Genomic DNA, 25,963 nt, shown 5'->3' with positions numbered 1-25,963 from the left:
CCTGGGTGGCTCAGTCAGTTAAGCATCTGACTCTTGACTTCAGCTTAGGTCATGATCTTGGGGTTGAGATCAAGCCCCATGTTGGGCTCTGCACCGCGTGTGGAGCCTGCTTAGGATTTTCTCTCCCTGGGGCGCCTGGGTGGCTTAGTCAGTTAAGCATCTGCCTTTGGCTCAGGTCATGATCCCAGGGTCCTAGGATTGAGCCCCACATCGGACTCCCTGCTCGGCAGAGAGCCTGCTTCTCCCGCTCCCTCTGCTGCTCCCTCTGCTTGTTCTGTCAAGTAAATAAATAAAATCTTAAAAAAAAAAAAAAAGATTCTCTCTCCCTCTCTCCACCCCTCCCTCCCGCCCCTACTCACATGCTTGTTCTTAAAAAAAAATTTAAAGACATCTTAGGTTCGGGTGCCTGGGTGGCTCAGTTGGTTAAGCGACTGCCTTCGGCTCAGGTCATGATCCTGGAGTCGCGGGATCGAGTCCCACATCGGGCTTCCTGCTCAGCAGGGAGTTTGCTTCTCCCTCTGACCCTCTTCCCTCTCGTGCTTTCTATCTCTCATTCTCTCTCTCAAATAAATAAAATGTTTAAAAAAAAAGACATCTTAGGTTCATGGTCTAAACTAAGACTTAATACTATTAAGATGGCAATACTCCCAAAGAGATCTATGCATTTAATGGAATCCTTATGAAAATCCCAATGGCCTTTTTTGCAGAAATGGAAAAGCTGATCTTAAAATTCACATGGAATAGCAAGAGACCTGAGTAACTAAAACAATCTTGAAAAAGAAGTATGATTCACACTTCCTAATTTCAACTTATTAAAAAGCTTTCCAGAGGCTGGATGGAGAAGGAATGGGGATTGACTACTTGATGAGTACAGGGTTTCCTTTTGAGATGATGAAAATGTTCTGGAACTAGAGAACTAGATGGTTGCACAAAAGGGTGAATGTACTAAATGTCACTGAACTGTACACTTTAAAATGGTTAAAATGGGGATGCCTGGGTGGCTTAGTCAGTTAAACAGCTGCCTTCGGCTCAGGTCATGATCCCAGGGTCTTGGGATCAAGTCCTGCATCAGGCTCCTTGCTCAGCGGGGAGCCTGCTTCTCCCTCTACCCCTCCCCCTGCTCGTGCTCTCCCTCTGACAAAATTTTAAAAGTGGTTAAAATGGAAAATGTTGTGTGATTTACAAATTTAATTAAAGACAAGGTTTTATTTTTTAATTTTTTAAAAAGATTTTATTTATATTTGACAGAGAGATAGAGAGCACAAGTAGGCAGACAGGAAGGCAGAGGGAGAGCCTGCTTCTCCCTCTCCCTCTGCTCTTCCCCCTGCTCGTTCCTCTCTCTCTCAAATAAAATCTTTTAAGAAAAAAAGGTTCTACAAAATAAAGGTTAGATTTTTTTTTTTTTTTTTTTTTTTTTTACTATGCTAGACATAAATTCTAGGGATTGGGGCTTTTTTTGTACTATATTAAAAAAAATTTTTTTTTAAGCAGGTTCCATACCCAATGTGGGGCTTGAACTCATGACCCTGAGATCAAGAGTTGCATGCTCTACTGACTGAGCCAGGCAGGGGCCCCTAGGGATTGTTAAATATAGAAGTATACTATGTGTCTGTTCCAAAAAAGAAATACCTATTTTATAATAGCGAGGAAAATAATTGAACAAAATGTTATATTTGAACCAAGTGTTTCCCAGATGAACAAATCTCATCATTATTCAAATGTAAAGCAAATTTTTGTAGGAAACTTAAAAATACTGATTAATGAAGCATTCCAAAGATAGCATATAAAGCATAATTATGCAAATTCCCATTAGTACTGCTCTTTTCTTTTTAATGAACAATATGTTCTGGCAAATTTATGTAGATGACAGAACAGAACATGTTTATAACACTTCCCGCCTTTCACAGCATTAAACAGAATGGTCATTAAAACAAACAAAAAAACAGCTAATGTAAAAAAAGATTTATGGATACTAAGATTAAAAAAGAAACTTCTGAAAATCCTGAGACCCAGATGCCTAAATAGAATAAAACTGATTTCCTGAACTGTACACACATGTACCGGGTAAGAATTTTCAAGAGTATGGCTAGACATCATGTTAAGACTGTTCAACAGACTCAGGAAGTGGGTTAAAAAAGCTTCTTGATTCCTGGCTTGGTAAGGTCCTTGATGTGCATCTTACAGTGAGAGTGTATCGCCCAGAAGTCATATTAATAGAAAAGGAAAATCAAGTGCCATTACAAAAGTATTTAATCTTTTATTCTTCCCTCAATGTAAACTACTTTTTTTTAAAGATTTTATTTATTCATTTGAGAAAGAGAGAATAAGAGAGAGAGAGCACGAGAGGGAAGAGGGTCAGAGGGAGAAGCAGACTCCCTGCTGAACAGGGGGCCTGATGCGGGACTCGATCCCAGGACTCCAGGATCATGACCTGAGCCGAAGGCAGTCGCTTAACCAACTGAGCCACCCAGGCGCCCTCAATGTAAACTACTTTCACGTTAACTTTATGAAACTATTTGACTTTTGAGAATTCAAATGAAACAGTATTTATACTTGCACTTGATTTTTCTAAAATATGACATTTAAGAATGAATACTCACCTTGAGAATTCCTGGGAATTTTACTCACCCTTTACCAATACCCTCCTCCACATTCCTATAGCATTATCACCAAACCACCACAAAAATAAAAAAGAGAAATTTTTAAAATAACAGAATTGACAGATATGGATTCATTAAATCATTAGGAAAGATTTAAAATTCTGTGGTTTCATAACTTTCTTAAAATGCTTGAATTTTAAAGATCTTCTCCAGAAACTTTTTTTAAATAAAAGTTTTATTGGAGAAAAATAGAACCACCACGTACACAGGGAAAAGAGCACAAAAATTTAACTGATACAGAACAACTGAAAGTCACAATTACCCAATGTTGTTTGCAATTACTTTTCAATGTCTTAAACAGCTCCCCTCAACTTGTTTTTTAATATTCTTGCCAATTTTTCAGTTGAAACAGCATCAAGTTTTCAAAAAATTAAGAGCCTCAAGGAAGGGACCAGCTTTCAAGATAACAAAAGTGACACCAAGAGTCTCCTCCTAACAGGGACCAATTCTACCTAAAAATTCCTTAAGAGTAACTATTGAGACTTGTGGAATAGTCTATATATCTCAGAGACCATCAGGGATGAGTTAGGACACGACATAATGGTCCAGTGTGGAGAGAGGTCAAACAGAATAGCTGCATTTCCTTGTCAGATGAGCTCATGCAAGGAAACCAGGGAGAAGCTGAGAAAATATAGGCAATGGCTGCTCAAAAAGATTTAGGAAGACATTCTAAATACCACATATTATTAACAGTGTGCAAGTTGATGCAATTAGAAACAGGCAACTTTTTTATAGTAGCTGGTCACAGGTCTTGAGAATTCAAGAAAATAATCAATAGTAGATACAAGAGCCAAAAGTCTCCTCAGTTCATGGTTAGGACCTAGGTATTCTTCCTAATGGCTCCAAATAGTCAAGAAAATACACTATTGCCAAAAGCATCAAAGCAATTCTGTTTAAAAAATCTAAACAAAATTTTCTGCTTCTCCTCCAGGATCGATTCCCTTCAAGGAAATACAAGGAAGCAAAAAACAAAAAACAACAAAAAAAAACCCAACAAAACCAAACAACCCAACCACCAAACCCACAAAAACAAACAAACCAAACAACCAACCAACCCCCCACTGATGCTAAAGAGAAGCCTTTTTACTCACATTATCAATTTGAGTAACAATACTTTTGCTATTTTCTATGTATGAACAATCCTAGGACATTCCCCTGAAAGGAAGATGTCCAGTGGCTATGAGAACTCTTCAAGAAATTTTGGAAAGGAATTAAGATCAGCATGACACAGATTTTGAAATTCCCAACTAGGGGGCATATGGGGAAAATAAAGGAAGATCTTTATATCTAGGTCTTTAGGAAGTTAGGAGGATGAAAGGTTTATTTAGCAAAATGGAAAGTTGGGGTGCTTCCCAAAAAAACTTTGGTAGAGAAAACAGGAATGCTAAATCCTAGGAAGCCTGTAACAATCTAACAATTGGTCCAAGTTGAAGACAAAACTGTCCAAACAACAATAAAGTCTAAAGGAAGTTGAAAACTAGTTGATTGAATTTTTGCTCTTGTAAAAAATTACAAAACACGGGGATTTTGGTCTCTTTTGCAATGTTCATATTGTATTCATTTTTAATATGAAGAGTTGGATTTTTCTCTCCCACCATGTTCTTCCAGTACAGCTGATCAGCAATTTTCTTTTTCAGCTATTATTATAAGTACCTGTTAATCAGAACAGTAAACTCAGGGCTAAGCCATATACACACATCCCATGGTCATAAATAGAACATCTAGGATGTGTATACAAGAGATTATGTAAGCAACTGTCCCTCTACTTGAAAACTTGTTTCCAAATAAGTTTTTTTAAAACATCCCTTTCAGTGTAACAGAACATTACTTAGTAAAATATCAATAGCTATGACAACTTATTTTTCTTTTCAAGGGAAATCACAAAACAGGTGAACAACCAAGTCCAGGGTGGTTTTTCTATTTGATAAATACATCCAGAACTCTGTACAGTAAATAAAGTTTGCATGCAGTTTAAGTATCTTTAAATGACATTTTAAGCAAATAAACCCTTTGCTTCATAATTAATGGTGTATAAGAACCCCCCCCTCCTTTTTTAATAGCCATAGGACCTCTTCCCCAGTTCCAAAGAGGAATCATGAAGACCAGGTACTTTCTTAAGAATTTTCTGCACATCATACTAAATAACATGCAAAGAGTTCAACAACATTCTTCTTAAAGGTTAAGTATTAACTCTTTAAATGGGCATGTTAACCACTGAAAAAGTCAACTCAACTATTTCCATTACACTGCTTCATTTGGTCATTGGTAGTATAAAAGAAGTCAAATAATATAGGATCAACAGGTTAGTTTATCCACTGGCTACTGCATATGATACCAAATACTCGGAGGCCAAGGTTTTATGCAATGTAATTGTATTGGTTTGGATTTTCTTTATCTCTTTCCATGTAATCCCGATCAATTAAGGATTCTATTCTCTTCTTAAGATCAGCAGGCTGTAAGAGAAGGCAAGTTTTCAGTGCAAACCTTATAATCATTGGCTCAAGCCCATGTACCAATACCCCATTAAAAAAAAAAGTTTTGGCTCACTGATTTAATGTATTTAATCTCCTAATTTTTTTAAAAAGAAAAAGTATAATGAAAATAAAACCAGATTAAGAAATGTTTTTATACTATACATATACTGTTACATCTTGTCATACCATTACACAATACTTTGTTACTTTTCTATCTTAAAGAGGTCTTTTGAGAACCAGCTATTCTCTGCACAAATACAAAAGACTAACTTATCATAACTTCACACAAGGAATACATTATAGTTTAAGAAAACAGAATTTCTATTTAGCTTTGTCAAGAGAGTTTGAGAAGATAAGTAGACCGTAAATTTGGGCAAAAGCTAGTTTTCAAGTCAGGTTGCATTTTTATAAAATAAGATTAAAAATGTACTACAGAAAACACTATTTACAAGAATGCTACAACAAATGGTCTGATAAGTGAATTACCTCATAATTCAGTCTCTGTATTTCAGGTTTAATGTAAGATTTACCTGTTACCTACCATAAACAATTTAGATTTTTGAATCCTACTTGTGGTTGAAAAATTGAGAAAGCTTCTAACTTGTTCTCATGATTGCATTCTTAGCTCTGAGATGACAAAATTTCACTGTCTTTTGTATCTAGCCTATGAAAAGAATATAATCTTGCTAATAGAGTTTTTCAGATAGTGTAAAATGGCCACTTGATTTGAGAAGAGTAAAGAGCAAAAGTAGTTTGATGGGGCAGACAAAAACCAATTATTTATTATAGTGATCCTTTAACTGCCTCAGTGACCTCTTTGGCTGGAGGTGACATGGTTGTAAGGCAGAGCATAAGGGTAAGAGTGTGGTAATGAGAAGGCAGTATTAGGTCTGGAGAAGAGAGAAAGCCTGACTTATTAGCATTCATAGCTAACAAGCACTTATTATGCCAGGCCCAGTGCTAAGTTTTGTCCATAGATCATAGCTCTTTTAAGCCTCACAATGAACCTATGAGTTAAGTACTATTATCATCCCCATTTTACAAAACAAGGTGAAGTGATGTACCTAAGCCCAAAGCTCCTGAGAACCTCAAGAGCCAAGAGTCTACCCAAACTCTACAAGGTGTTTATCATCACAAAGGTTTGGGAACCTTCTAAAAAAAAAAAAAAAACAAAACTTGGAAAACAGGCTAATAAAACACCACACTGTCTAAGCCTCTTTATTACTGGACATTTACACTGGAGCATGTCCATTTAAATGACCAGTTTCAGCTTGCCAGAACAATTGCTCAACTTTTCAAAAAGATGCCTGATGGCTAATTATCTGTATAGAGTTTTTAATGGACACTTAGATAAGCTAACTAAACAGAAGATTAAAATAACCAAATCCGTCAAAATACCAAGGTATTTCAAAAAGAAAAAAAACATAACAAAAATAACAAAGCTCAAAGGAAATACTGTGAATGAACCTGAAAATTTCACACTCATTTAAGCAGCTAAACTTTCAGGTACAAGAGCCCTTACAGTTTTCCCCTTTGTCACAGTTATCCACATATGCTAACAACAGGGTTTTTTCGGGGGAGATCATATACATGAGCATGAGAAATGAAAAGTTTTGTCCCTCCAAATGGTCTTGAGGCTTTAATCTATGTTTTTAAGATCTGTGTCTCAAAATGTAACGTGTTCTCTTCTATATATACAAACTCAATTAAAAAACACAGAAGTACCTACCTTTACTGGAAATTTCAGCTGGTTGTACACTTCTGAAACAAGAAGATTGTGGCTAAGTGTCTTTCTCATCTTCATAATTCGAACAATCGCAGCATCAATTTGATACTGTCTGTCTTGAAATACTCTTTCTGTAGTGCTTGCTTGTTCCTCAACCTAACAAAAAGGTTTTTAAACTTAGCAATTGTACCTGAAGTGAAACTTGCTTGCTTACACGAACTGTACATTTTAGGGACATGACACACTATTAACGATTTAAATATACTGAATTATTTAAAGAAACCTTATAAATACAGATGATGACAGAAAAAAACCTACAAACAATTCCTTTCTGTCCTAATTATGTTGTCCTGTACCAATGAAGTAATGCCAATATTAGTTAATAGAAAAATACCACTTAAAAGTTGTCTTTTTAGAAGTAGAGATGGCTGATAATTTGGGAGGCGGAGCAAGATGGCGGAGGAGTAGGAGACCCGGATTTCGTCTGGTCTCAGGAATTCAGCTGGATAGAAGTAGAGATGGCTGATGGAGCATTTACCACTTTCTTTTACTTTGTCCTCAAAATCTTCTAAATGGGTCACAAGGGGTTACTGACCAGATTTCTGTAGGACATTAGCTTATCTGCAAAACACACTGACTCTGACCTCTTAAAGTATGGTACTAGTTAAGCTAACTAGAGTCAAACTTTTTAAAAATTAATTTTTATTTTATAATACATAAATCAGAAATGCAGTGTTAGCGATTATATTTGTTCAAGACTAACAGAAATTTAGGTGTTTAGGAGACAGTTTATCAATTTTAATGCTGAAGCAAAAATGTCCATCTTTAGCAACTAAATTAAGAATAGTTTGGGTTTTTTGTAGTCAATTTCTTTCTGATACAGCATCAATTTTTTTTTTTTAAAAGAACACAGTACTCTTCTAAGGGAGTATCACACCTTTGATGTGAATGCGAATAAGACAGAACTTGTCTCTGAGATACTGATCTCTATCCCACATTAAAGCTTTTCCTCAAGTACTGCATTAAACCTTGGAATTGAAACCAAATGGTTTCAGGAAATGCTGCAGTTGTTTGTTTCTGTAATAAAAGTCTCTTGCAAAAACAAACAAAAACTTCACTGTTAATCAAAGAAATACTAACTAAATCACTGAGTTTTCACTCAGCAAGTTGGCAAAGATTTAAAAAAGAAAATATAATCTTTAGTGCTGGTGAGGGCACCATTAGGACAGGCATTCACACTGCTAGACAGAGTGTAAATTGGTCCAGAATTTCTGGAACATAATACGACATCATTTTTACAACTCTTATAATGTTCATATTCTTTAACCCCAAAGACGTACTTCCATGAATTTATCACGAAGTGTCAGAGAGATTAAGATTTAGGTACAAAGATGTTTCTTGCAGTTTTATTGACAACACTAAGAAATTATAAATTTAATTGCCCAACAGGCATTGGTTGAATAAATTATAATGGCCATGTAAAAGAACACTGTGGGGCCATCTGCCATTTTATGAAGATATTTAATGGCATGGAAAATTCTAAAGATTTAATGTTAAGCAAAAAAAGCAGGATATAAAACTATCTTGAGTATCCGGCCCAACTGTGTGCACTTCAAAAAACTTCCAAGATCAAGTACTGAAATATACTGAGCTAGATAAAGGCACAGAAAATGTTAGTGACTGTAGTATAGGCATAAAATCTTCTTTATAAGTTTTTATTATGAACACGTATAATTACAGTGCATCAGAACAAGGAGAATGCAAAAAGAGATACCGTTTCTTTCATCTGGATTTGATTGATCTTTATCCTGAAAAGTTTGTGTTTGAAGTCATCATTACAAATGAACTTATCACCATCTTCAATATCTTTGCCCTTTGGATTTTTTGCCAGAACTCTAGCTTTGCCACAGGCCAATGACTGCAGTGTTCTCCGTAATTCTCCATCCTCTGAAGAAGAAATAGTGGATTAGTTATTTGTTACTAGTTCATCAACACAAACCACTACATTCACCTCAATCTACTTCTACCTCATCCCTCTATTAAAATGGTTTCCTTTTTCTCCCCAAGGTCATCAATGACTTCCTCTTTGTCCTAACCAATGCCTTTCTTCCTATGGTCCTCTAAAGGCTTCAATATTCCATGTGGATAACTACCAAATCTTCAGAAATGACATCTCACTTGCTTCTAATCCCACATTCAAAAGACACCTCCAAGGAGGCCTTGGGTGGCTCAGTCGCTTAAGGATCTGCCTTTGGCTCAGGTCATATCCCAGAGTCCCGGGATCAAGTCCCGCATCGGGCTCCTTGCTCAGCGGGGAGCCTGCTTCTTCCTCTGCCTCTGCTGCTCCCCCCTGCTTCTGCTCTGACAGATAAATAAAATTTTTTTAAAAAAATCTTACAAAAGACACCTCCACCTGACTGTTTTACTATCATCAACTTCAATATGTCCAAAGTTTAATTCATAATCTTCCCCATAAAACTGTGTCCTCTTTCCAACTGTCAGCCCTGAAACTACCAATCTACCCTGGTGAGAAACCCTGGAATCATCTTTTAACTACTCCTTCCCCTTCATCCTTCATGTACCTAGTAGTTAACTTCCTTAGAGTTAGATGCCTCCTCTCCGTTCTCACTGGCCTCATTCTAAACTAAAGCCCTTATCACTTCATGCCTGAATTACCCCCACTAGTTTCTGGACTGGCATCTCTTCAACCTCCAAGCTACCCTATTGTCTATTGATTCCAGGTCAGTTGTCCAAATAAGCCACTTCTATTATGTCTCACACTTGAGACCCTACAAAGCAGGTTTCATCCGCTAGATTTGCAAGGCTTTCCATGATCAGGCTCTGTTCACCTTACCTATCTAGCTTTGTATCTCACTATTTGACGCTGCAGTTAAGTACTTCGTGACTCCTGCCCACACTGTGCTCATTCTTAGCGCTAAGCCTTTTCTCACAGTACCTCCCCTGGCAGCTTACGCCATCTCCCTAACTAAAACTTGAAGGCCCACCTCAAATATCACCTCCTTCGTGAAGGATTTCCCAATTATGCCAGCCCACAGACATCTCCTGCTTCACTGAACTCCTAACACATTCCTAGTAGGCACCACAGATTGGTAACTTACTGGTTGTGAAATTATTACAAATGTCATGTCCCCCTTTCTCCATGATTATGAGTGCTGAGGAGAGGGATTATTCCTTTGTATGCCCCCAGAGCTCTTAACCTAGTGGAATGCATATAGCAGACATTGAACAATGCTTGCTAATTGACTGATTCAACACAAACCTATTCCGGTAGCCTGCTTGATCTCTTCTAAACTGAACTCCTCTCCCTCATTAAACATTAGCAGCACCAGGGTTTGGAAAAGAGAGACCTGGAGTTCTTTTTTACCCTGTTGGAGAAACAGCAGTGTTCAGCCATCATTCTTTTTTTAAAAAAATACATGAAAATTAATCAAATAACTAATCTTTAACAGGAAAAACATTTTTCAATTAGTGCATTCAGAAACACGGATTAACATTATCCAGAAAAGCCAGTATGTTCAGTGTAGGATTTAGGTGTGATCCCACCTAAAACAGGAAGAAGGACTGGGTGACCTTTCTACAGGTCTTTTTTTTAATTTGTATAATTAAAACAGAACAACAAAGTAATGAAAATTAATAACTCAGCCTTATGTGCCATTACAGATTATTTTTCACATGCAGCAAGAAATCACTATTTCAAATGCATTTTCAACTTGTTGGATTCAAATTAGTCATGAAAAGCTGCAGGGATTTTTTTTGAAATTAGATATGGGAACTGTTCTCCTTTACACCCACTCTATTCTCTAGCTCCCAGCAACAAGAAGTTTCCTGTCAAGAAGCAGCAATGAGAATTCTGCATCCACAGGTGGGAAAGGATAGCAAAAAAAGGGTTACCGGTTTTTGGTTTTGCAGCAGGGCCAATTCAACCATGAAGATCACATTCTTATAATACACACAAAAGCTGTGACAAGCAGTCACTCTGTCATGTATTTAGGATAAACTTTAAAACAGCTTAAACCTTCAAGTTAAGAGGAATGACCTCTTGGTGAACATAGCATAATGTATAGAGAAGTTGAATCACTATGTTGTACACGTGAAACTAATGTAACAGTGTATGTCAACTTTACTCAAATAAAAAAATTTTTTAAGGAAAAAAAGAAGGATGACCTCAACATCAAAGACAAAGATGAAAACTAGGTTTGGGGAACATCTACTTACCTCTTTAAATTCTGCCTTTAGCACACAGTGGCCTAGGGTTGACTGCCACTGAAGTTTCCTGCCACTATGTTTGCCTAAGTAAAAGGTCTTGAAAATCTCCTGAAGTTTCACCATCTACAATAAATAAAATACAGCTTTATTTAAGCTCTGTATCCAGTTATCACTTTCACCATTCTTTATATTTACCTCATGTGGAATAATTTCTGGAAGTTTTTAATATCAGTTTTCATACCCAGTAGCTCCACCGATCACTCTGATGTAAGGTAACTTGTCTCCCAACTACCAAATCTAATGGCATTTATCAGTTTTTATACTCTTTGATCTCTCGGCAACATTTAAACATCCCCTCTTTTGAAACATTCACCTCCAGGGACTTTTGTGCCTCCAAACCATACTGGTTCCTTTATCTCACTATTGCTTCTTCGCTGGCTTCCTTAACAGGTTCCTCTTCCTACCATCTGCCAAATGTGAACCTTTTCCAAAGTTCTGTCTCAGCCCTTTTCTTCCTATTTCTACATTCTTCCTCTTAATGAGGGAGATCTCTACCCCCTTGGCTTCCATGATTATCTCCACGAAGGAGTCTCAATATCTATCTCTAGCCTTAACCCCCTTTCTAAGCTTCAGTCCTGAGTCTAAGATCCCAAAAGTTAGGATGCATTTACTCAAGCCCACTCACTCAGCAATCCAACCCCCAGGTGATACGTGAGCAAAAATTTCTGAGAGCTGGGCAGAATGATGGTTACAATCTGGGGAACTAAAAGAAGAGTCAGAGAAGTTGGCCCTGAACCCAGAAACTTGACATCATTAACTACACTCTATGATATAAGTACGAGAGTCACATAAAAAGGAGAGCAAAATGTTAAAACAGCTGGCATAAACTTTTAGAAAGTATTTATTTTTCAAAGACAAGCAAAACAGAAGCTTTATGTATTTCTATGCTTATAACTCAAGTCCTGAACAGCAAGTCTTACCTCTGGTGGTAAATGGACTTCCATAGGCACATATGTTGGCCAATAACCCATTGTCAGGATATTCACAGTTAATTCAATATTCCCAGGTACATTCTGGTTCTGCATATACTACAATAAGATCAACACATACACTAAGATCTTAAAAATAAAGGTGCATACATTTCATGTCATAATAACAACCCATTCAAGAAGTTCCCCATTATAAAATTACATGCAAACACTGACCATCTTTAAAATAAAAGGCAACTGTTATAAAAGGACTATGAATGAAGCCTACATTAAATGTACTAGTTAGTATTTTATTACAATGGCACACAAGGATCACGTGACCTTGTTAGAGGCATCAGTGACTTAAATAATTTCTCACTTATGGCTGGGCTATTATAGGTAGAATCTCATTCTCCATTTTTTTTTTTAAGATTTTATTTATTTATTTGAGAGAGAAAAAGTGAGCGAGAGAGAGGACTGGAGAGCAGGGAGGGCCAGAGGGAGAAGCAGGCTCCCCGCTGGACAGGGATCATGACCTGAGCCGAAGGCAGTCGCTTAACCAACTGCGCCACCCAGGCGTCCCTCATTCTCCATTCTTTTCCCCCTACCACCTGCAGTCCCCACCTTTGGAGACCCCTATGTGGCTTGGAAGTCCCTGTAGCAAACCCCATGCCTCACCCCACCAGCCAGCCCAAGTCTCCGGCTTTTCACTTGCTGCACTGCCTGTGTGCAGGGGATGATCTGAAGTGGGGCAGGAAGAAGAAGGGGAGAGGGCAAAGAACATAAGCCCTATTCTGTCACTACTACAGGACCATGGTCCTCTTGGTCTTTCTCTTGTGTTGCCCGCCCTCAGTCCGCACCGGGGCAACACAGTGGTAAAGAAGTCACCACTAAAAGACTCAGAGCAGAATCTAATTTGCTCTCACTGTTACCCATGCTCTTAAATATTTCAAAACCACCTTCTACCAATATCTGCAAAACTGTGGAGCTAGCTTTTCATTCCCAATGTTCCCAGAGGCCTTATACAACCGTTCTATCACCTCCCCCCGCTCCCCACTGCCAGCTTTGAACATACATATCACCAACAGTGATTAGATGCTAGTGAAAGCCCTGTTCTCACGATCTAGCTACAGTTTTTCTTGTCCTGACTTCAGTCAATACATTTGATTCGGGGTTTTTTGTTACCTTGGGTATATATATATCTGGAATAAATGCTGAAGTAGGTCAAATGTATTTTGTTGGTGGTTTTTTCCCTCTAATGTGAATATCATCTAAGCTGCTATGATATATTTACAACAAATATAGGTTTCTATTTATCCTCTTCAGGGCAAATCACAGGAAGAAGATAACTAAATATACTTAAGTTTGAGAAATTAAGTAAGAGTTTAACTCACTTTTACCTGTTTGAACTGAATCATGATGTCTTTTGAAAGTTCCATGTCTTTAAACATTCCTTCAAGTTTGCTGGTGAAAGCAGCTCCACATTCTATTAAAGATGTTTATACATTTATGATATTTTAAAGTGAAAACAAAGAATTGAAAATTGAAAACATGAAATATAAAACTTACTTTAGCACGAAATATGATCTTTAACTATTCACAAGAATGAAAAAATCCTTACCCCAAACTGTATGCCCCATTAATTCACAGTCAAACTCTTTAATCCTGTAGTAACCTTATCTACTATTTAGGCATAAAATAAATGGAAAATATCTATACAAATAACAAAAACAAGAGCAATGCTTTATTTTTTAAAAAACTGCAACAGCTCTGGATATGTACAACAGCTTGGAAACCTCATAAGCTTATTTAATTTTCATCATATGAACAATGATTAATCAAAGAGGCAATTAAAGAGTAAAAATTAAGCTAACATTTTCCCTCAGAAATCAAAGAAAAGGAACAGAAAGAATGACAATCATACCATGTTTAAGTTTGGACAGCATTGATTTTTCAGCATCTACAGATGCACTCTTCCCAACCAACAGGCGCTTGGCTAAATCTTTCTTATAGAAGGCCTCAAAAACATCCTTACCTATGTTAAATAATAAAACACAACTCAAAGGAGTCCAATAAAAAGTTTTGACAAAATTGCTCCAAAGTGCTTAATAAATCACACCATTACTTCAAGTTATTTAATGTATACATTTACCCAAGTTCATTAAATACAACAGACATTAGAGGTAGATATTTATGCCGGATATTTCTAAAGTTCTTTGCTATAAAGAATTAAGCCTGCATTAACTTAAAAAAAAAAAAAAAACTTGAGTCAACTGGTGGCTTTAGCATCAATAGAAATTAAAACAAGTAGCAAAAATCCAGGCTCTTAATAAGTGGAAAAGTCAAAGCACAAGGCAATGAGGTAATATTCCTCAAGTACCCTAATGAATTAAATGCAACAAGTATAATACAATTTTAAATATCTAACTCCCAAATAAATACTCCCTTCTGGTTAATTATACTTGACAGTTTCTCTGCTGAGTGCTCTGTTTGAAAAGAAAAATTTTAAAACAAAAACACTTACCATAGATAAATCTAAATATGATCATAATTTTATCCAACATTTTTTCAAGTTCTTCATCTGTAGCTTCTTTGTTGCCTGCGCGAAGCTTTGAATCTACATACTTAGCTAAAATGGGGGGAAAGTTCATTGTTTAGTGATTATATTTAGTGACCATGGGTATCCGTAAGGTACTAGGCACTAGATATACCCAAACAGGAGTATGATATACTGAGTTTTTCAAGGTTTCAGAGGTATACATGCATTTTTTAAAGTCTCCAAAGTCAAGGTTAGCAAATGACTTATTCAATCTCACAGAGCTAATAAATACCAGAGCCTGAACTCAAACCCAAGTCTTCCGGCTCCTGATCAAATGTACTTTCCACTTCCACTATCCTGATGATTAAAATGGGGTAGCGTCGGGGAGGTAGTGTATACAGAACCATGCTGGAGTCATCAAAGCCACTGAGGATGGGAGGGAGGGCCAAGATGGCAGAATAGGAAGAGCCCGAACACACCTCCTCCCATGAACACACTCCCAGCTACAGCTACATGGAGCATTTCCTTTTGAAAAACATCTGAAAACTAGATGAACTCTTCTCCTCAACAAAGGATGAAAGGATCACATCAAGATGCGTAGCAGAGGCAGAGACAACAGAGGTATAACAACACACAACAGGGAAAAATTTCACCAGACAGGTGCTTCTCTTGGAGGAAGAAGGGGTTAGTGCCTTACTTCAGGCACCCTGGCCCCAGTGATCTGCACTACAGAGATGAGCCCCTGAAATGTCAGACTTAAAAAACAAACATAACTGATTTCCAGGGATCCCAAAGTGCTGTAGGAAATGGAGATTCCACTCTTGGGGGACTCTCTTGTGGCGTGGCTCACCCCAAGACCCAGTGAAAAAACAGCAGTTTGAAAAGCACCTAGACTGTATGTGAAAGATACATTTGCTGACTTGGGGGCATATCAGCCGGAGGGGCGGGATATAGCTCATATGCTCCCTAGAGATCAAGGTGATGGCAGACACCATCACTGCACTTTCCACATAGCCTGCTAGCGTAGGGAGGGGGCTTGGACATGGTAACTGAAGTCGACAATACACTAAAAGGGTCTTACACCATGATCAAGTGGGATTTACTTCAGGGATGAAAGGATGGTTCAACATCCACAAATCAATCAACAGGATACACCACATTAACAAAATGAAAGATAAAAATCATATGATCATCAACAGATAGAGAAAAAGCATTTGACAAAATTCAACATCCACTTATGTTAAAAACTCTCAAGAAAGTGGGTATAGCAGGACCATACTTCAACAAAATAAAGGCCATATATGACATACTCACAGCTAATATCATACTCAACAGTGAAAAGCTTTCCTCCAAGATCAGGAACAAGACAAGGATACCCACTATACCCACTCTTATTCAACACTGTATTGGAAGTCTAGGCACAGCAATTAGGCAAGGAAAAGAAATAAAAGGCATACAAAGTGGAAAGGAAGAAGTAAAACTGTCACTATTTGTACATGACATGACACTAGACATTGAAAACCCAAAAGACCACCGAGGAACTATTAGAATAAATGAATTCAGTAAAGTTGCAGAACACAAAATATACAAAAGTCTGTTGTGTTTCTATACACTAATAACAAACTATCAGGAAGAGAACTCAAGAAAACAATCCCATTTACAACTGCATCAAAAAGAATAAAATACCGGGGCACCTAGGTGGCACAGTCGGTTAAGCATCCAACTCTTGGTTTCAGCTCAGGTTGTGATCTCAGGGTTGCAAAATGGAACACCATATGGAGTCTGCTTGAGACTCCCTCTCCCTCTCCTTTTGCCCCTACCCCACTCTCTCTCTCAAATAAATAAATCTTAAAAAAATAAATAATAAAATACCTAAAAGTAAATTTTTAAAAAAGATTTTATCTATTTATTTGAGAGAGAGACAAGGCACAAGCAGGGGAAGGGGCAGAGGGAGTAATCTACAGATTCAATGCAATCCCTATCAAAATCCCAATGGCATTTTCCACAAAACTATAACAAGTAACTTAAAAATATGTATAGAACCACAAAAGATCCCAAATAGCTAATCTTGAGAAAGAAGAACAAAGCCAGAGGTATCATGCTCCCTGATTTCAAACTATACTACAAAACTTTAGTAATCATTGCTCATTTTGGCAGCACGTATGACTAAAATTGGAAGGATACAGAGATTAGCATGGCCCCTCCAAGGATGACATGCAAATTCATGAAGCATTCCATATTTCAAAAAAACAAACCAAATAAACCCCTGTAGTAGTAATCAAAACGGTATGGTATTAACATATAAAGAGACATACATATCAATGGAACAGCATAGAGAGCCCAGAAATAAACCCATGCTTATATGGTCAATTAATCTATGCCAAAGGAGGCAAGAATATATGATGGGAAAAAAGACAGTCTCTTTAATAAATGGTACTGGGGAAAACTGGACAGCCACATGCAAAAGAATGAAACTGGACCATGATCTTACACCATACAGAAAAATTAACTCAAAATGGATTAGAGACTTGACTGTCTTTTTAATGGATGGATGAAGACCTGAAACCATAAACTCCTAGAAGAAAACATAGGCTGGGGGCACCTGGGTGGCTCAGTCGTTAAGCGTCTGCCTTCGGCTCAGGTCATGATCCCAGGGTCCTGGGACCGAGCCCCGCATCGGGCTCCCTGCTCAGCGGGAAGCCTGCTTCTCCCTCTCCCACTCCCCCTGCTTGTGTTCCCTCTCTCGCTGTGTCTCTCTGTCAAATAAATAAATAAAATCTTAAAAAAAAAAAAAAGAAAAGAAAACATAAGCTGTAGGCTCCTGGACACAGGTCTTAGCAATTTTTTTTTCTGAGTATGACTCCAAATGCAAGGGAAACGAATGCAAAAATACACAAATAGGACTTCAACTAAAAAGCTTCTGCAGAGAGAAGGAAATCATCAACAAAATGAAAAGGCGACCTTTTTGGGAAAAGATGGAATGAAGATATTTGCAAATCATATATCCAATAAGGGGTTAATACCCAACATAGATAAAGAACCCATACAACTCAGTAACAAAAAAATCCAATTAAGAAATTGGCAGAGGATCTGAATGTCTTTTTCCAAAGACATACAGATGGCCAACAAGCACATGAAAAGATGCTCAATATCACTAATCAACAGGGAAATGCAAATCAAAATCATAATGGGATAGCACCTCACATCTGTCAGAATAGCTAGGACTGAAAAGACAAAAAAAATGTTTGGTGAAAATGTGGATAAAAGGGAACCCTCGTGCAGTGTTGGTGGGGATGCAAACTGGTGCAGCCACCATGGAAAACAGTATGGACGGTCCTCAAAAAATTAACAGTGCTACCATATGATCCAGCAATTCCACTACAAAGATAATGCAAACACTAAGACATACACACCCCCATGTTCACTGTAGCATTATTTACAATATCCAAGATAGGGAAACAACCTAAGTGTTCATCAGTGGATGAATGGATAAGAAAGGGTATGTGTGGGTGTGTGTGTAATGGAATACTACTCAGTCATAAAAAGAATGAAATCTTGCCTTCTGCGATAACATGGATCTTAAGGGTTTTATGCTAAGTGAAATGAAGACAGAGAAATAAGACAAATACCATGTGGTTTCACTTATATGTGGAATCTAAAAAACAAAAAATTCAGACTCAAACACAGAGAACAGACTGGTGGTTGCCAGAGGGAAGGGGGGCTGGGGTGCCAAAATGGGTGGAGGGGATAAAGAAGTACAAATTCAGTGATAAAATAAGTAAGTCATGGGGACGTAATGTACAGCATAGGGAATACAGTCCATAAATATTGTATTAACTCTGTAAGGGGACAGATGGTAACTAGACTTATTGTGGTGATCATTTCACAATGTATACAAACACTGAATCACTATGTTGTACATCTGAAACTCAGATAATACTGTATGTCAAGTACATCTCAAAAAAAAAAAAAAGCCACTGAAAGACCTGGCACATCTCCTGGGGTGTCCATTTTACACTGATGTTAAGGAACCTTAAAGACTACTTACTAAAACAAACCAGACACATCACAGAGTAAAAGGCAAAATTTGCCAAAAAATTAAAGGATAAGTAATAGACCAACGAAATTTTATCCTTCTGGTAGAAGAGCCTAGACCTTCATCACAGGGTACCTCTCCTTCTGACATTAAAGGGAAGTTTGGTAGGGAAATCCAAGAAACACTGCTGTATACCACAGCCTTACACTAAATGGGCCCAGATTATTAAGCTTATTTTTGTCCTGGACATTTTTCCTTTCTCGCTAGCAACGGTAATTTCTTGCTACCCTCTCCTGTAGCACTAAGTGCGGGCCTCTAGAAGTAGCACCCTGCCCTACCTCTAAATTGCTATAGGCTTAGAAATCAGATATCCAGCTTCGTATAGATAAGAGTAAACAGGGTTCAATGTACTATCTTACAAAGAAAGAACATTATGTTTGGCATGTGAACTTGAGACGTTCTCTACCTTGAGATGTTCTTTACTTATTCCTTATGTCTAGATTCTTAGAAACTAGCACCTAAGCAACCCCAAATAAATGTGTTAATAAACTACACAACCTTGTCAAAATTTCAAATTGACTAAAATTTTATGAATAAAAGAACATTAAATAGCCGGGGGAAAAAAGACTGGAAAAATACCTATAAGTTCAGCAGGTTTGTTTGGTCTTTTGTTAATGAATGTTTCGAATGCTTCTTTCATGGCATTGATAAATTTTTCATTTTTCAGAAAGCAAATATCAATTATATGGTCAACCTTATCTTTAAAATCCAGCAATTCTTGAACCATGGTTTTATCTTTTTCAGGATTAATTACAATAGTGCTGCCAAATGCCTAAAAAACAAAAATGACCACTTTTTAAAATTGAATTATCTCTGATGAAAACAATTCCCAAATCATATTTTAAGTAGGTACACATTTTTAAATTACAAGATATTAAAATAAAATAAAGCTGTTTTTGAAGTCAGGAAAAGAAAAATAAAGTGATAGAACATCCAGACTGATGACCATTCATCTATAATCACAAAATAAGGAATGACCCACTGGGTATACAGTATCATAATAGGGCATTATTATAAGCCTCTAGGCTTTTGTCCCTAACTTTTAAGGAAGTGAGGTATGAATTTTTTTTTAAATGGCAATCTGGCTTCAGTATAAAACTGAAGAAAGGAAAGAAATTTTGGACCCCAAAAAAGTCCTCTTTTTTTTCCCCATATTCACTATTCTCAATATTGGAGCTAGAAATCCCATCAGATATCAAGAAGATAACTTTTATTGCTGATCTGTTACACAGATCATTCTCAGGCTGACTGCCCTCAAAACTCACATTACTTAAAAAAACCCGGGTCTAACAATTAAGAAATGCTTGCTGATATGTACTCTGATTTTAAGACATAAGAGAAAAAACGCCACAGGTTAATTGTTAATACCTTAATGTATTCAATCCACTGCTGCAAGAGAACCTGAACTCCACCTCGAACTCTACTGAAGAGCTGATACAGGAGAGACAAATCTTGAATTCGGTTTTCATCAAGGAGGTTATTTAAACCTGAATTTTCAAACATTTTGGCATTAAAAATAGTGAACAAAAATGCCAGACATTTTAATGAAAATTAAGTTAAATTATTATTGTGATACTGGTCTAAACTATTACTAGTCTATGAATTTTAATATAAAGATTTGTTTTTTTTTAAATCCAAACAGATACATCACCTTTCCAAATGCAAACTAAATACAAGGAGCTTTAGTTTATATAAACACAAAAACAATTCTGTAATGGTTTGTGCTATTTAGCATGGTAGATCAGATGTATAAACCAATTCGTAAAAATTGATTTACTTAAATACACATTATAAATAACTCACTCATATGTGCAGTAGCCATCCTACATCTGGCACTAATTAGTATACACAACTGTATTTCAGAGTATTGGATATGGTCTGCGGTATTTCAAAAACCGTGCACTAATAGGCCAAGTTTGAACAAGATTCTAATGCATTCCATTTTCAGAATGAACTAATAGTGTAACTGCATTAAACTTCTAAAATATAACCATTTTATATAAAAGAAAAGATGGTTGGAGAGAAAGGTAAGGCTTTTGTCTATTTCTGGCATTGTCCAAGTAAAATTCAGGGTTTACCCTTAAGATCATTTGGGATTAGAAGTGCTTGGTTTTATATGCTATGAACATATACACTTTAGTGTAAGAAAAAATTCTTTCCCCTACCATAGTCTTACAAATTAAGTCAAGAATTCCCATATTCCCACTGTTGCTTTTTGTTTTTACTGATGTTAGTGGACCCCTCTCATTCTCAGTTCCTGTATCTTTAAATTAAGCCAAGAAGCACCTCCTCAAAGTTTACCATGATAAATAGGGAAAAGGGATTATGTCCATTCTCAGAAAAGCAGCCACAAAGTATCGAACTTCTTAAAAGGGTAATCCTTAAGAATTTTTTTTTACTTATTTGCTGCTACCATTTTAAAAGTGATCTCTTTATAAACTGGTCAATTACCTTTCTGAAGAATTGCTGTTAAGTGTTCACCTAGAAGTTGTTTTTCTACAGTAGCAATTAATGACTTCCTATAAGGAAAAAAAGTTTAGAATTACTGACATTTGACTTTGCTGAAAATTTAAAGCCTTTCCAGAGGTCAGTGGGAACAAATAGCTTGCTGCCTTTTTTTTTTTTTTAAAGAGAGAGCAATGGGATGCCTGGGTGGCTCAGTCAGTTAGGTGTCTGACTCTTGATTTCGGCTCAGGTCATGATCTCGGGCTTGTGGAATCGAGCCCCACATCGGGCTCCACACTCAGAGGGGAGTATGCTTGGGATTTGCTCTCTCCCTCTCCCCCAGCTCTCTGTCTAAAATGGATAAGTAAATCCTTAAAAAAAAAAATAGAATAGAGAGATGGCGGGGAGAGGGAGAAAAAGAATCCTAAGCAGGCTCCACACCCAGTGCCTGAGCCCAACTCAGGGTTCCATCTCACGACTCTGAGATCATGCATGACCTGAGCCAAAATCAGGAGTTGGGATGCTTAACCAACTGAGCCACCCAAGCACCCCTCAAATAGCCTGTTTTATGTTAATTTCAATATCCCTAGCCTATGTTTAAATGTATCGGTGCTCAGAGTTACTCTACACCATAAGAAGGAAAAGTGCAGTATTTCAGAATTTGATTTACATCACTGAATCAATTATTTCCATGGTATTGCTATGGCTGGCTTTTTCCAAGTTTCTCTGCTTTTATTAGGAAGGTAGTTATCTATGCTGCTTACAGGAACTCCCTGGTTGGTAATATTTAGGAAAGCACAGAAACAGTTTCTCCTCCAAACATCTACTGAATTTTAATCAGCCTTAAGATTTCGAAGATCACATCTGTTTCTGACACATTTTTTTCTTTCATTTTTTACAAAAGTAAGCTCTACACCCAGTGTGGGGCTTGAACTCATGACCCTGAGATCAAGAGTCACATGCTCTACCGACTGAACCAGTCAGGCAACCCCTCTAATAATACTATTTTTAAATTGCTTAAACACATACACATTAGACCTAACTGATTAAATCTAATTAGCTGGGGGGAAATGAAGTTTACATCAAGAAAACAACTGTTAAAAATCTCAAATCAGGGCCTCCTGGGTGGCTCAGTCAGTTAAGTGTCTGCCTTCGGCTCAGGTCATGATCCCAGGGTCGTGGGATCGAGCCCTGCATGGGGCTCTCTGCTCAGCAGGGAGCCTGCTTCTCCCTCTCCCTCCACTGCTCCCCCTTCTTGTGCTCTCTCTCTGTCAAATAAATAAACAAAATCTTAAAAAAAAAAAATCTCAAATCACACCTGAAAATAGGTACTAATGCGTTTGGGGACGCTGAAAGTGCCTTAAGTGATTCAACAACACTGGTTAAAGTCTATTAGGTTGAGCGTATAATACTTACTGGGTGGTCTGATCTAAGTAAGTAATAAGTCTGTCTGCTTCTTCTTCTAGACGTTTGTTAACATGATGAAGATATTCAGGAACCTACAAAGATAGTTTTTTATATTATTGTTTTCCTCCCCATAAATCATTCAGAAAATGTCAAGTCCAAAAAATCCCGGGAACAGCCCTGTCAAATGTGACAGGGTTGAATCATATGTAAAATTATAGGTAGTTTATGATCCAGAATTCTGGCCTTTAAGAAGAGAGAAAAGAAAGGAGCACCTAAGTGAGGAAAAAAGCATCACAATGTTGGGAAGATAAACGCAAAGGGCAGCTTATGTTCTAGAGTGCAAGGTCTACTGTGAGACACAGTGGATTTATTAATCATGATTTTTAAATACCTCTCTTTCCTGCATTAATTTTTGGCCTTCAGCTGCATAGAGCCGGTTAGTTTCTTCCAAAAATCGTTGCTCAAAAGAATCCTGATAAATCTGGGAGGAGGGATCAAAATAAAAGAGTTCATTTATTCAGTAAATATTTATTAAACATCCTCTACGTGAACAGCACTATGAATTTGGTTTTTAAATATCAATCTAGGAGTAGCAATCAGCTCTGTAAGTTAACTTACTTGCAAATCAGACAGCATGCTTAAAAGGCTTCGGAGTAAACTTCTATCAATTGCTTCACCATTCCTTTCCCTCTCAATCAAGAGAAGAATGCCATCAATTGTCTTATTCTGGACTTTCTGATCACTTATAATATGAGCCCTAAATAACTCCAGTCCCATGTCCCTAAAATAAAAAATACATAGAATCAAAATTAATTGACAACAATAAATACCACTTCTAGAGAGGCCTGCTTAACTTCTCACCACATGTTAATTAGGGTTCCAGATTTGAAGCAGCAATTGTAAAAAGATAAAATCCACACATTTAATTTTACACAACATTATTAGAGTTAAAGCATACAGGAAACTCATTTAGGCTTTAATGAGAACTGAAGCTAAATTCCTGTCTTCCTCCATAACTAAGTTTTCTTGTATTATTTCCTTTGGTGGATTTCTTCCTTGGTCAAATCAAGAGACAAAATTAGTTCAAAGACAAAACGGCTTTCACTGTACTGGTAATGAAGGCTTAATTGGCCATTTGTCATCTGGCTTCAGTACTCAAAAATCAGTAAACTCTCCGATAATTACTGTAGGTAGATGCTAGGCACAAGGTGGGGGAAAGAGCTCATTATAATATTCTATTTTCGTGTATACGTGGAATTTTCCATAGCAATGTTAACAGATAATGAACAAACTCTTGATAAGCAACAGAATAATGCACACTCCTAGACAGTCCAGAGCAAACTTTAATTCCCTTAGCTAACAAAAAAAACTTCTTAAGTTATTATATGCTCAGGGAATGTTAGCTATCTATCTCTAGTATTAGAATAGGCAAACCATAATTAAGAAGGTAAAACTGCTATAAATACAAGTCTAGAAGCCAAATTTGCGTTTTTAGGAGAATATTCACAGTATCACTTACTCTCTTTCCATTAGTGTAACTAAGATTTGACTATGACTTGTAACAAATTTTTTCGTATTTTTTTTCTGGCATCCTTACCAAATGGAGGGTAGCATTGAATTCTGTAGCACGTAAGTTCTATCCAGAAACAGAAAAATGCTCCTGATCATGATCTGCCAACAAAAAAGAAATTGATTTTTATATTTTGTTAAGCTGAAACATTTGCTCTTGATAAAACAAGAATAAAATTGCAGGATTCACTTTTATATATATCCTGGACTACTACATAAAGAAATCTACCTGAGAATATGCCTATACTATTTTTATTAAACTATTCTATTGTCTTAATCCTTGCTGTAGTTTCTAGAAAAGGGACACTTAAAATGGTCCTATGACTTCTCTGCAACTTGAGATGTAACTGAAAATAAAAACAGGGAATTAAGGGGACACACATACAATTCCTCCTCAGTAACAGCTCATTCAGGGTGAAGCTGCCCTAAATTGTACATGTGTGGTTTTGGGTAGGGGGATTTTAAGATTTTGAGTTTGCAGAATATAAGGTAGAAAATAAATACCAGATTAGGGAGAAAGGAAAAGGTGGTGATCTGAATGAACTAAAATGCAGGACCATGAGGCATCTTCACAGGCAATCAAGTAGGTGGGTGGGACAGCCATCAAGACTAACAGACAAAAATGTAACTTTTTAAAAATGAGATACCTTTTCGTTAAGTGTGACAAAAATAAAAATGATCCTAAGGTGCAAGTCATTCCAAAATGGTGGTTTCCCTATAACTTGCAGTTTTAAAATAGAAAACTTAACCAAAATTAGTGTTCAGTTCAGAATAAGAGCAGATATTGAGGCAATTCCCCCCCCCACTGCAAAGCTTTTAAAACTAACATCCGTGTATTTGAAGAAATCTATTTAACTACAATACTTAGCTGAAACAATACTTTTTCCAGCTTACCATTTGTCTGCAATGATTTTGCCAGCATCTATCAATTTTCTTTAGAAAAAGAACACTATCCAATGAATCCATGAGATATGTCAAGGATACTTTTAAGTGCTTAGTACAAGTAATGTAAGCAATGCAAGAGCATATTTGTCTTAAATATGGAGTATTACACACTAAATAAAAATAGGGACACCTGGGTGGCTCAGTCAGTCAGGTGCCTGCCTTCAGCTCAGGTCACGATCCCAGGCCCTGGGATCGAGTCCGGCATCAGCTCCTTGCTCAGCAGGGAGCCTGCTTCTCCCTCTGCCTGCCACTCCCCCTGCTTGTGCTCTCTCTCTGGCAAATAAATAAATAAAATCTTAAAAAAAAACAACAACAAATGAAATAGCACTTAATTATAGAACAAAATGTTATTTTTTAAACTGCAAAAAAGTTTTAGGTCCCATTAAATACCTTTTAGAACAAATCTTACGCTAAGTGAGTATTATGTTGTTTATGACTTCCCTTATTTGTCCTTAAATGGAAATTTGTTAGGACAAAAAGGGTAAGGACATAAGGACATCTTATTTGCACTAACATCACAATGCAGACTTGGAACCTAATTAAAGTTGAAAAGTCAAAAACTCATTTCTTCTTTCTCCAGAAATGTAAGAAACAGTAACAAATCTACAAAACACAGGCATTCCATTTCAAGTTGGGTTAAATAGTGAGGGATAAGAAAGGAGGGAACAGACAAAAATACAGTATTTTTGGTTTAAAAGGATATTCTCTGAACTGATGAATTTGTGCTTTGATGTGATCTTCACAAATCTGTCTCAGCTGTTTGTACAAGTTTGCAGAAATCTTGTAGGAACAGAGATTTTCTACAGCCTGCAAGATTAAACACATACTTGCTTAAGGAGAAAACAGGGTTATTGATTATTTACATCAAATTCTTACTATTTTAATATTTTACATCATTTTATTAAAA

At 37.0% G+C, this 25,963-nt stretch overlaps 1 protein-coding gene and 1 non-coding gene across 6 annotated transcripts in view; one reads left to right on the top strand and one right to left on the bottom strand.

Annotated features, from left to right (window-relative positions):
* Positions 1–2,817: 2,817 nt before the first annotated feature.
* The window catches only part of CUL4B (cullin 4B), a 47,367-nt gene continuing 24,221 nt past the window's right edge, over positions 2,818–25,963 (bottom strand). For 3 of the 5 annotated variants that reach the window (XM_027608637.1, XM_027608634.1, XM_027608638.1), the window contains exons 4-21: positions 25,760–25,863; positions 25,006–25,075; positions 24,140–24,213; positions 23,161–23,323; positions 22,934–23,023; positions 22,552–22,634; positions 21,142–21,209; positions 20,059–20,177; positions 19,270–19,462; positions 14,580–14,684; positions 13,980–14,090; positions 13,450–13,541; positions 12,068–12,175; positions 11,097–11,210; positions 10,141–10,246; positions 8,635–8,807; positions 6,864–7,016; positions 2,818–5,113 (exon numbers count right to left, since the gene is read on the bottom strand). In XM_027608637.1, the coding sequence (XP_027464438.1) occupies positions 5,018–5,113; positions 6,864–7,016; positions 8,635–8,807; positions 10,141–10,246; positions 11,097–11,210; positions 12,068–12,175; positions 13,450–13,541; positions 13,980–14,090; positions 14,580–14,684; positions 19,270–19,462; positions 20,059–20,177; positions 21,142–21,209; positions 22,552–22,634; positions 22,934–23,023; positions 23,161–23,323; positions 24,140–24,213; positions 25,006–25,075; positions 25,760–25,863 (2,022 nt within the window). In that variant the 3' untranslated portion in view covers positions 2,818–5,017. The remainder of the gene's footprint in view (positions 5,114–6,863; positions 7,017–8,634; positions 8,808–10,140; positions 10,247–11,096; positions 11,211–12,067; positions 12,176–13,449; positions 13,542–13,979; positions 14,091–14,579; positions 14,685–19,269; positions 19,463–20,058; positions 20,178–21,141; positions 21,210–22,551; positions 22,635–22,933; positions 23,024–23,160; positions 23,324–24,139; positions 24,214–25,005; positions 25,076–25,759; positions 25,864–25,963) is intronic. The other 2 variants (XM_027608635.1, XM_027608639.1) reach the window with 1 other exon arrangement.
* On the top strand, positions 16,736–16,838 carry LOC113931644. Its single transcript, XR_003522805.2, has one exon. It is a non-coding gene; the product is annotated as a U6 spliceosomal RNA (small nuclear RNA).

The sequence above is a fragment of the Zalophus californianus genome, chromosome X (assembly GCF_009762305.2).
Source record: "Zalophus californianus isolate mZalCal1 chromosome X, mZalCal1.pri.v2, whole genome shotgun sequence".
Lineage (NCBI taxonomy): Eukaryota > Metazoa > Chordata > Mammalia > Carnivora > Otariidae > Zalophus > Zalophus californianus.
The sequence above is the reverse complement of the archived record's forward strand: the minus strand, read 5'-3'. Positions and strand labels throughout refer to the sequence as shown.